We start from the raw sequence: 12,743 nt of genomic DNA on the forward strand, positions 1-12,743 counted from the left end.
AAGTAAACTGTCACTAAAAGCCTTCCTTCCACCGGAAAAAATAGTCCCTGACCGTGAACAGCAACAGAAGTTACATTATTACGCCATTAGATGGCGGCAAAGACTGTCTTCATGAGTGTGTCAGTCAGTAGCAAAGACTTTTACATTGAAAAGACTGAACTGTTGTGTACGGAGCCCCGCACATGACATGCAAGAAAAAAAATTAAATCATGCGCACGATTTACTAATTTGTTCCCTCGATATACTAAATCGTGCACACGATTTGATAAAACGTGCGCACGATTTACTATTCCGTTCCCTCGATTTATAAATCATGCGCATGATTTATAAATCAAGGGAATGAAATAGTAAATCGTGCGCACGTTTTAGTAAATCGAGGGAACTAAATATAAATCGTACGCACGTTTTAGTAAATTGAGGGAACAAATTAATAAATCGTGCGCACGATTTAGCCTACTATTTTTTATTTGCATGTCATGTCTGGCGCTCTGTAGTTGTGAACACGGAAGTTGTGAAGACGCAACTTAGAAATGCTTTGACTAGCGCTGTCAGTCATGGGAAAACCCCTTAACTGTTAAAAGGACAAGATAATACATCAGACATTTAAACAGATTTTTTATTATGAACATAGGACTGACCTGAAGGAAAATGCTAAATCTGAATGGAGGTAATAAACTCGCTCACTCGATCTCTTTCTCACAATACTTTTCTACATAATACAGTAAGCTTCAATGAACAATATCAATTGAGAACATACAGTTTACATTGCTAAGAGTGGTTGCTAAGGGTGTTGTGTAGTGATACACAGAACCGTTGGGTGAAGCGGTCATAGCCGTGTTTTATCATGAATAAAACACAGCTATTAGCCAATCAGAATCAAGGTCAGGAACTAACCGTTTTATAAAATAAAATAAATCATGGACATGATTTGTAAAGGTTAATGGTCCTGAAAAAATAGTCCCACTTGTATTGTTCGCAGTCAAAAATGGCTGCATTGGGAATGAACGAGAGATGAATTTCATCTAGTGGAAACGTTTGGTACTGCGCCCAAACAAATTCTTACAGAAAGCTAATTTTTTGAGATATCAACCTCAATTTTGGAACACAGCTTGTTTATAATTCTGACTTTGATTTTCTCACAGTTTCAGAGTAAAGAGTGTTTTGGAAAATATATATTTCATTTAAAAACTGAAAATGGTATTTCACTTTTTAAAACTTTTTTTTCACTTCAGCAATAATTTGCCAAGTGTGTCTTTAAAAAGAGACCAAACTTAAAGGTGCAGTAAGCAATTTCTGAAAATCTCTGTTGATATTTGAATTCACCAAAACAAACTTAAAAGTTTCACACCCCTATCTTGATAGCTCCGCCCCAAATTCACAAACACACTATGCAGCACAGGCACCTCCCCCCTAACGATTTGACACGCCCCTTACTGCTGATTGGCTACAAGTTTGTTTTGGTACTCGGTCTGATCCACTTTCAACAGCGTTTCTCAGAAATTGCTTACTGCACCTTTAAGTCTGTGCTCCAAAGCATTCGAGATACAAAATATTAATTAAAAAATAATATAAAACTAAAATATAGTGCAATCATTTAACTGAAAAATAAATCAATAAATAAATAAAAAAATCGGTCATTTTTGACCATCACGCGAACAGTACCAGAGGGTTAAATTTTAATAATATTTTACTATATTACTGATTTTACTCTAATTTAAAAAAAAAAAAAAAAAATACAGCCTTGGTGAGCATAAGAGACTTCTTTTACATTGAACAGTGGTGTACATAATCATAATTTCTAAATTTATATATGTACTCTTGCTGTATGTCAATGATTTTCTGATTTTTGTTTGCTTTTATTTCTCAAAAAGAATGTAGGAGAGACAGTCTGAGTCTATACTTACTGTAAATACAAAACTAAGATCCCTGTTAAGTCTCCTGAGATATAAAAGAGAGAAAAGAAAAGAAAAAAACATTCCTGAGGGGGTGATTTAAATGTAATAGGTTTAGTTACAATTTATGGTTTAGCTATGAGTTTACGATCCAAAAATCACATTCTTGTGATCAGTAGATACATCATGACAAACGGCGTGTACTAAATGTTTTGACGTTGACTAATGAATACGCCTTAATGTTGCACATTAACGTACAGCACATTCCCACCACAGTCATGTTAAAAATGCTTTCTATAGCCTTCGAACGACAAGTAAAGTGAAAAAACTCAAGCCCAGCTGTGCGTCTATCACGAGACGTCAAGTCTGACTTCTATTTTCACCACTCCGAACGTCTCTTCACAGATCTGGCTGGAGCCCAGTGGACGATCATATTACCTTCATGTCACAGCACACAGCTATGATGGATGGCTGTTGTTGGGACTGTAACGCTCATGCACATTATTCACCAGCACTGCTCCTCCAAACAGAGATTGTCTTTCTCATACGGGGCCACCACAGCGCAGGAATGGAGATTGAGAGGTCTCTGAGAGGGACTGTTTCTCATGACGGTCCAATGGCCTGACTTTTGTTTTGGGAGATCTAGTTCATGAGGGTATAGTGGTGGTGCCATGGTTCAATAGCTGCGGGTAAAGGTTGAACGTCTGCTGCATGAGATCAGGGGTTCCCAAGCTTTTCTGTCAGCTGAACTCTTATGATATAGATGATTCGCTTGAAGAATTCACTTTAGACTGCAACTAATATTCGAATCTTTCTATACATATAATGAATAAAAAATTTAGTCATAATTTTTGTTGGTAACAAGTTATAATTTGGTTATCTCTAAGGTTATTTTTCTGTTGAATATATATATATATATAATAGTGTGTGTGTATATATATATATATATATATATATATATATATATATATATATATACAAACCTTAAAGATTTTTGGGTTAATAAAAAAACCTTAAAAATAACCAAAATCTAACTTATTACCAAAACAATTTATGACTACATTTTGTATTCATTATAATATAATCTTAAATCTAAATAAATAAATTTAGATTTAAATCTTAAATCTATATAATCTTAAAAATAACCAAATTCTAAAAAAAATTATTTGGTTAATAAAAATAACCTTAATTAATAATTCATTAAAACAACCTTAAAAATAACCAAATTAGAACTTATTACCAACTAAAATTTATGATTACATTTATAGAAATAATATATACACTATATATATATATATATATTAGATTTAATTTAATTTAATTTAATTTAATTTGCCATTAGTAGTACCCAGTACTATTATACTATTCATACTATGTATATGTGCAGTATATATGCTGTGCACATTATGCAATTTTTGGTTTTCACAAAATTGGATTTAAACCATTTATTTGCAAAATAATAACTGGACAACGCTCACAAAATTAAACAAGTTATGTGCAAAACAATTGCATACTAAACAATAGCATACTACAAAATGCATACTGTTTCACACATAGGCAGTTTATAGTATATATAGTGGACAGTATGCAGTACTCAGTGCACTAATATTCCATTCCAGACATAGCTGATGTCCTTGTTGGCTTTTGGCTTGAATTCAATGGACCAACACTGCAAAAAAAAGGTTGACCCCCTGACCTTTGGTCCAAGTGAACTGAAGAGAGGTATACTTTGTATCTTCCATCTTGATCTCTCTGGGAATTGTTAGTATCACGAACAGGGCATATCTCTGTTCTCTTTATCATCCAGTCAGTCAGTGATAAATAGAGGAGTTTCAGTGAGTCTAGAGCTGGCCTCTGTGTGTGTACAGGGTTGACACGAGGGAGATCTTATCACTCATTTCTCTGATATGTTTAACTTCTGTGCGGTTGTGGAAGGAATGTCTGATCCGTCCCAGAAGCACTGATCTGTGTCCCTTTTCTTTAGTTATACCTTTATTGTTTTATCTTATCTGATGCTGTTGATGTTGACAGCAGTTTATACAAGAGTTCAACCAGTGATTTCTGTGTATATACTGCCATCAGCTGGACAAATGGAGCTCTGCGATAAATATTAAAAAACACAAATAATTTCTCACTAATATAATAATGCTAAAAAATGTTGTATGTTTCTGTTTATTAATTATTTTATTATTTAAATTAATTTTCCCTGCTTCCTTGGTTACAGGTCTATATATCTATATTAAAATATATAAAAGTATTTGAACACAAGCCACACTTAAAAATATTTTATTACATTCCACAGTGAAATATCAAACCATGTGGTTTCTGCACAGTTATTTAAGCATAAAAGAAAATCTAAAACGATAAAATTGCATAATGCAACAAAAAATGTGACAAAATCCATTTTAAAACACACTAGTGCTTGAGATCCATAGGGCCGTCAGTGTTGTGCACAATGTGGCTGTGACTGTAATCGCTGCACTTTTGAAATTCTTATCATGGACGTAGTTTATGATGGACATTGCACCCTGGTAAGCTTCTTGACATGTGGGCTGGATTTGATCCTCGGGTAGAATGAAGCCGTGCTGCCCTTCGTCCCTTAACTCAAAGGTGAAGGAGTATGGGATCCCTATGAGTCTGGCAAAATCACGTGAAGAGCCGGAATTCGCATCTGTGAAGAAAATGAAAGCATTTTCACAAGTGATAACTCACATTCATTTTATGTATCACTGGGTGATGCGACAGGCCAATACGGATGAGCAAATAATTATTTTCATAATGTGCAGTTAGTAGTGTGTTGAAATTCGTGGAAAAAATTCAGCAAAAACAAAATCAAGAGATATAAACAGTTTTGACTTTTTTCCTCAGAACTGGACTTTGTAACTTTATATCTGGACTTTCTGAGTTTATATCTCACAATTCTGATTGCAAGCAATTCTGACTTTATTTCTTTACAATATATCCTGCATTTTTGACTTTTATAACTCGCAATTGCTAGTTTATATCGCTCAATTCTGAGAAGAAAAGTCAGAATTATGAGATAAAACATCACAATTATCTTTTAAATTGTTTTATTCTTTGGCGGAAAAAAGCTTTCATAGATATGTATATACAGTATTTTGCATCTCTACTTGATATTGACACAAATAAAATGCAGCATCACACAAAAGCAGAAGTTTTGCTTACCAATGCCATTGTAAAACAAATACAGTATTTTCAGATATTTCGTGTCTAATAATGTAAAGTTTACCAGGATAAAATGAACAATATTTGGCTGCTCATGTGATTTCAAAATGGCAGCCGCCATGGGCAGGGATTACCATTATGTGGATTAGAACAGTTTCTTCTCAATCATTGTAAACATACTCACACAGCACATCAGGGGAAGTGCCCACTTTGTAGCTCTTCCCATGAACTGCTTTGATGGCTTTAGCCGCAGCGAGACCTACTTCCATCTGCAGACACATTGACAGACGTGCATATTTCATTTGAAACAATGTGCGGTATGCTGGAAAGCTCCCAATCCTAATTTATTTCTACTTACCAGTTCATTGTAATTGGGTGCTGAGATGTTGGGGTGCCCGTAAGGGACGAGGATCAGCTGACTGTACGAGTGGATGGTGAGATAACAGAGTATTTGGTTTTGATGTGCTCCCAAAAAGTCAGTGACGGCTTTGGCCTCTGGCTCAGACAGAGCAGTCGGACCGTTATAGATCTCTGAACAGCAGTTCCTGGAGATCCCGACCACTATGCGAACAAAGACAAATAGAAATAGACTAGATCATGATGTGATGCTTTTGACAGTACTTACGTCAATGTAGGTGTAAAAAATATATTATCAGCTACTTTAGCATTGGTTGCATGTCTGCTATATCATGCTTGACAGCTACTTTGCAAAATCACAGCAAGTGAGAATGATGGGTTATCCTTGTAACTTTTTATTTGTTTACTATTACAACATTAGGTTTATCTCTGCCACCTTAAGCCTGGAATCTATAACCTGTAGAGGGTGGGAATGTAGGAAAGACAAGATTAATAGAGTACACCGAGTGCTGTTAAGTCATCTGTGGATGTTATATCATTTTTATAACCCTTATCTCTCATATATAGCTGATATTTACATTTTTCAGATGCCAAACAGTTCATTCGGTTATCTAAACTTGTTTCAGTGCTGGAAATTATTTTGGCAAATTGCTTGTGAATATTTCATACTCTCATGTGGTTTATTATAGTTAACTGAAACTAAAACCATAAAATTATTAGCAAAAAGAAAAAAGTTACTTACTCCCCCAGTTAGCGTAAAAGTTGCGGTTGAGATCAGTGCCAAAGCAAGTGCAGTTTTCAGTGCCTGGTGATCTGGACTTCCTCCATAGTCTAGTCTTTAAAACACATCACATATGTTTGCTAAAAACATGAAAACATGATCATCAAATATCATTTAATATGTCAGAATAAAGTACTCGAATGGATGAAACTCACTGTGTTATCCTTCCAGGAATAAATATATCCGTCCATGTTCAGCACTGGGGTGATGTAAAAGTCCAGATTTTTAAACAATGTGTTCACCTTCGAGTCCGTTTTGTAGGAGCCCAGGATCTTTTTTTGGCATTAAAACAGTTTAAAGTTGTATAGGTGGAGAAACATATAAACTCTCTAAAAGCATTATTAACAAATTGAACTCTTATAACCACATAAAAATAATGCATGATTTAAAATTACTTTATTTTGCCCACACAAAATACTGTGTCACTCACTTCTCATTGTTTATTGTGCACACCCGTGTCTTATTTAGCCGTTTCATTTATTTAGCATTTGTAATGGTATGACTTTGTGAATTCTTGCCCTTGTATCATTATCAGGGTGACCAAGCTACAATAGGAGCTTCACATCCATTATCAATCAGCAGTATCAATATTTGTAAGCTCTACACATATTTTTTTGTAGTTCATATGTACAAGAATGTAACATAAGCATCCAAATCCAGAGCATTTTTAGGATAACAAATTGTTCCTGAGTCCTAAAAACATTTAAACTCAGCAGTGGTAATGCATTCACAGACAGAGGCAGTACATTATAAACAATGGCCTGTCATGTTATGTAATGGATGTCATATTTTTGGGAATAACAAGTCAGGTGTGTGCCATAATTCATAATAACTTCCCTGTACTAAAGTCTCACCTCTTTAACAAAATGCTGACAGAAAGCTGGAGCGATCCATTCTCTGGCATGAATCCCACAGTCCATCCAAACGGCTTTCTTTGGTGTGGTGCTGTTGAAGCCGATCTGCATATCAGATTCAAACAAATGAACAAGAAAGTACTATGGTAATACCATGGCATTATTTCATGTACCTTGTAATATTATCTTTGCATGATGGTTCACCACAGAACGGGGCATGAAATCTGAGTTGTGCCTAATAAATACAATGATTAGGTTGGTTGAAATCCACCAGTTGGCAAGAAGTTCACTCTGGCTGTGTCCGAAATTGCATACTCTCTTGAGTAGGTACTTATTTAGTACTTTCTTTGCGAGTGATCACCCTGATCTCAAGAGGTGCACTGTCGACTGACACTAGAGACTGCGGTGTTTGGCATCCTTGTTAGTGCACCTGACTCCCATGCTGGAGACGCCGACTCAAGTCCTGTACGTCGCAGGGCGAATAGGACCGGAGGGGTTACATTGGTGCCATGACCCAGATGGGAGTGAGGTTTATGGGGGTGAGTGTAGGTCACTGTGATTTTGGCAAGTAAGACATATTCCTGGATCAACATATTTTGTTGATCCTAGAACAACATTCCTGTCTGAAAACTTAGTCCTAAATCTATCCCTATCCCTAAACCTAACCCTGCCCATAACTTATCCCTAATATCAGAGGGAAATGATAGGTGAATAACACTGATGTTGAAGCACCTAACCCTGGTTGTAAGCCAAAACTTGACATAAACTGTAAATTTGTCCCTCAAATCTGATTGGTTGATTGGAATGTTGTTGGAACATGTACTTGGTGAAATCACCTTCACAGTGAGTGTAACAGAGACCAGCTAGTGAGAGCTGTGCAGGTAAACATCACTCCCCTGATCTCAAGAGGTGCATTGACGAATGACATTAGAGACTGCAATCTTTAGCGTCCTTGTTAGCACCCGCCTCCCATGCCAGAGATACCGGTTAAAGTCCCGCATGGAGCGGGGTGAGTAGAGCCAGAGGGGTTACATTGGTGCCGTGACCTAGATGGGAGTGAGGTTTAGGGGGTGAGTATAACGGAGGCCAGCTAGTAAGAGCTGTGCAGGTAAACCTCACTCCCCTGATTTTAAAAGGCGCAGTAGCGACTGACGCTAGAGACCGCGGTCTTTAGCATCCCTTGTTAGCGCGACTGCCTCGCGTTCTGGAGACGCCAGTTCGAGTCCCGCACAGAGCGGGGTGAGTAGGACCAGAGGAGTTAGATTGGTGCCATGACCATTATTTAGGGGGGTGAGTGTAACAGAGGCCAACTAGTAAGAGCTGTGAAGGTAAGCTTCACTCCCCTGATCTCAAGAGGCACACTGGTGACTAATGCTAGAGACTGTGGTCTTTAGCATCCTTGTTAGCGTGCCCGTCTCCAATGCCGGAAACCCTGGTTAAAGTCCTGCACGGAGCGGGGCGAGTAGAACTGGAGGGGTTACATTGGTGCCGTGACCCGGATGGGAGTGAGGTTTAGGGGGGTGAGTATAACGAAGGCAAGCTAGTAAGAGCTGTGCAGATAAACCTCACTCCCCTGATTTTAAGAGGTGCACTAGCAACTGACGCTAGAGAATGCAGTCTTTAGCATCCTTGTTAACGCGTCCACTTCCCATGCCAGAGACGCAAGTTCAAGTCCCGCATAGAGCGGGGCAAGTAGGAACATAGGGGTTACACAAGCACTAAAAAAGTATTGTATAGTATGAATGTGTGTAGTATGAAGGAAATCTGGACGCACTACATTTGCCATGGTGTTATTATCATGTGACCCTACCAGCGTCAGTTGCGTCGCTTCACTTTCATTCACAAATCTTCTCCTGTGGCCTCATGAGATAGTAAAGTATCCATCATATGCACACTTCAGAATCTTGCCGAAAGTAGTAGGTCCTCCGAGTACTTTTTACCTACTCTTTTATTAGTACTGTGAATTCGGACATACTACTCTTGCTGCATACTGTTTTTTGCCTACTATATATTAGGGAAGTATACGATTTCAGACGCATCCTCTGTCTTTTATTTGTTGATACCAAATGGAGTATTGCACTACACAGATAGTACCTTTAGTAATTTAATGTTCCTTTTCTCATAAGTTTGTCCATACGTCATGCTGGACACAACGTCTGGGTTTTCCGTTTCGATCTGATTCATCCAGTCTGAAATCTGTGTGGAGAGATTTATCGGGTCAATAAATGTATCAATCAATCAATGTGAATCAACAGCAGCAAGTACAGGATAATCTCACCTCATCCATGGTGTGGTACTTTGTGTAGTCATAAGATCTGTGTTCCAGTCCACCAGCCAATCTGTAATGTATTAAAATACTTTACTGACTCAAATGACGGAAAAGCAGGCTCTTTATGCATCAGATGTAATGCTTAAAAAAAGACAGATCTTATCTATCCAAATGTCTTTGCATTCAAAGGGTATCCCATGTCCTAATGTCAGATATTTACACAGAATGATCTAGAATGAGAACTTTTCAAACAAAACTTAATTTTTTGTTCTTAATTCAACCTCTGGAGTCCATTAAGGCAATGCCATAACCCTAAAATCTTACCTTTCCTGGGCCACTAGAGCCAGGATCACCAAAACAGGCAATATTGAGCCCTGCATGGTTCTGTTTGTTATCCAAGCTTCTTTTCAACCTGACAGTGTGGACCTAGTACAGTCTGACAGTGACTTATAAAGCCATCCCCATATGATTGAGATACAGTCCCAGACAACACCTCAACTGAGAGCGAGAGATGCACAGATAACTGTGTTAATATTTAAACCCAAGACATTTATCCCCACCCAAAAGTACAGCATTTCGAAGCAGAATTTTAGCATCAAACTTATCGTAAATCTGGTCTAAAACTGTTATTAATCAGGGTATTGTGATAATAAATACTAGAAATTTCCGTGATTAACCTTAACTGTGCAGTCAGCTCATGTACTTTATCTGGTAATATGATATTTCGGAAGTTTTGTTATGTGTGACGGGTTCAAACTGTGCACTATGTCCACAAGCCATCAGCTCACGTCATCAGTAATGACATCTGAGTGATTTAACATCATATAGACAATCTGTATATATTCAGCAATCACTTATCAACAATAATGAGTATTTTCCTTGGGCTGGGCATCATTATAGCACTGAAGGTTATATCATTTTATTGTGATATGACATATTTTATATGACATCCTATAAACAGAAGCAGTCCAATGGTCAAAAGGTCATGAATGTTGCATTTATGACTTTTCATTTTTATGGATGCAATGCTTAGTACATTTTTTTTTTTTTTTTTCAAAATTGGGGAATGTATAGATGGATAGTTGTTATTATTTTTAATATTATTATTAGAATTATTATCATAATTTTTTTGCTTTCTTTCTTTTCATTTTGAAAAGCTTGCTGCTAAATGAGGAGGTCTACGCTATGTTAAAAAGTATCATTTTATTTTTTGAAAATAATGGTGGTACTAATATCAAGCTTTGTAGTGTAAAAATAAGTGTAGTTAAATATACTGAAATATTTGAAATTCATAGTGGGTCATATCCAAGATATACATTAAGGCATAATATATTGCAAACAATACAGGTAACTGAAACAGAAGCCATTGATAATCTATAGCAGTATGTCTTTCTAAGGAATACAACCACTAGATGGCGACAGAGGTGTGTTTAAAGCATTTTACAGAAGGTTTTTTTTTGCCCATATTTTCATTGAATAAGAAATTGCTGTATTGAATTGAATAAAAATATCAATATAATTGTATTATATAATATTTGTTTTTTATTTTTAAAATAAATAAACTATATTATTAAATAACAAGTGAACATATATTATGAAATCCATTATAGTTACTAATCATAAGGTTTCAGCAGGCAAAAAAAAAAAAAAAAAAAATCTTGAGAATGAAATTAAATCAATTAGTAAAGATTTAAAAACAGAAAGTAGTAGGTGGACAGAGCAATTTAGGTCTGCTGTTGTTATTGGATAGCATCCATTAGTTTACACAGTTAATTATGGTGCAGCTTTGCAAAGAAACACTCATAAAATCCTTCTCCCTTCAGCTGATTTTGTCACTAGCACATTTCAGGCCCCGTGCTGCAGTTTGAACATGATGCTTTGGGTAGGATGAGTAACAGACCTCTGTTTATGAACATTAATTTAGACAGGAAACCACAAACTTTGAGCATCACTTGTGTAGAGAAAAGATAAAGGCTAAAAGCACAGTGTGAGTGTGTGTTTTGGTGGATGTCTTGGCATGCAGCGTCATAAGTAGTTATTATTTTTTTAAATCCAAATGAGAAAACGACTCTTTGGGACAGGAAATGTCTCGGTACATGCTGTTCATGCCAGTTTGCGTCCAGCTGATAATAGTTATTATTACAGTTTAATGTGTTTAGAGACCACATACAGACTTTTCTGTCCATTACTGTCTTTCACCGAATTTGGTGGCAGGATGTGTATTGTATCATTGAAATCACTGAAATGATAATAAAATGAAAGAAAATTCTCAGTTAACAAAATAAAACTTTCATTTCTGCAAGTGGGTCGTATTGTCAAAAGAATATTTGTAATTATAAATCATGGAATATGGAGTAGTAATAAGAGGTTAAATTACATTTTAGGCAGACCGCAGCTGCAGATTCAAACAGGTTTGTGAATTAATTATGTAATGCAATACTGCTCAGACAGTCTTTTGTTTCTTTGTTTCTGCACAAGCTGTGCATGGAAGTTATATCATGCCTGCATGGTCATCGTAATGTGTCTGGTATGTTGGGAAAAAGATCCACATTGCTCTCAGACAAGAAACAGAGCAACCCCTGCTGTTTTACTGTGTGTGAGAGAGACGTTTCTGTTAATAAGCTTTGTTAACGAGTCTAGCTTGTTTACATAGTTCTGTGCATTGTTTACATAGTTTCCTTATACTGTTGTTGTGAAAATAAAGTCAAAAGTATGGTATTACCATAAAAATTACCATGGATAAACAATGTTTATTCCTGGTAATGCCATGGTGTTTGAAGAAGTTTATAGTGTCATGGTATATCAAAGTACCATCTAATGAGACTTCAGGGCAGGACAGTTAAACTTTTGATTGCCTGTATGCATAGTTTTCAAAAGAACTACAGGGATGTCTGTTATGTAATACAGTCAATCATTTTTTTGGCAGGGTGAATTAACATGACTTAACTGAATGAAATTACTCAACGAAAAAACTGTATGAATGTTGGAGCTACATATATTCGCTGCTGGATATCCACAGATTTGTCAATATGACAAATAACCCTGGTGAAATATCACTTGGCATGTCCTGATTCAAACATGCACTTTATTTGTTAATGCTGTGCTGTCTGTATACATTCACTTATGTACATTTAATGTAGTCATTAGGTCACTAATTCATGTTTATAAATCAGAAAAGAAAGAAAATATTTTTACAAGTAACATTTAAAGCACTCACCCAAACAAATAGCAGCAAAACAAACTAGCGGCCCATGAAAGAGAATAACAACAAGAGTTCTTCCATCATTGAGAGCCATTTGTGTAAAGAGCTTAACCTATCAACGTAAATAATGATGAATTTATGACAGTATGGGTGCCATTAGCAATCTGGGAACTCTAAAGCCCAAAGTATAGTTCACTTTTTA

At 36.4% G+C, this 12,743-nt stretch overlaps 1 protein-coding gene across 3 annotated transcripts in view; it reads right to left on the reverse strand.

Moving 5' to 3' along the window:
- Positions 1-4,162: 4,162 nt before the first annotated feature.
- cpo (carboxypeptidase O) overlaps positions 4,163-12,743 on the reverse strand; it is a 29,284-nt gene continuing 20,703 nt past the window's right edge. Inside the window, exons 1-9 of one of the 3 annotated variants that reach the window (XM_051908885.1) lie at positions 12,557-12,708; positions 9,349-9,409; positions 9,165-9,266; positions 7,071-7,175; positions 6,372-6,488; positions 6,178-6,271; positions 5,437-5,639; positions 5,263-5,347; positions 4,163-4,563 (exon numbers count right to left, since the gene is read on the reverse strand). In XM_051908885.1, the coding sequence (XP_051764845.1) occupies positions 4,298-4,563; positions 5,263-5,347; positions 5,437-5,639; positions 6,178-6,271; positions 6,372-6,488; positions 7,071-7,175; positions 9,165-9,266; positions 9,349-9,357 (981 nt within the window). In that variant the 5' untranslated portion in view covers positions 9,358-9,409; positions 12,557-12,708 and the 3' untranslated portion in view covers positions 4,163-4,297. Of the gene's footprint in view, positions 4,564-5,262; positions 5,348-5,436; positions 5,640-6,177; positions 6,272-6,371; positions 6,489-7,070; positions 7,176-9,164; positions 9,267-9,348; positions 9,410-9,663; positions 9,820-12,556; positions 12,709-12,743 lie in introns of those variants that run through there. The other 2 variants (XM_051908871.1, XM_051908880.1) reach the window with 2 other exon arrangements.

The sequence above is a fragment of the Ctenopharyngodon idella genome, chromosome 1, assembly GCF_019924925.1.
Source record: "Ctenopharyngodon idella isolate HZGC_01 chromosome 1, HZGC01, whole genome shotgun sequence".
Lineage (NCBI taxonomy): Eukaryota > Metazoa > Chordata > Actinopteri > Cypriniformes > Xenocyprididae > Ctenopharyngodon > Ctenopharyngodon idella.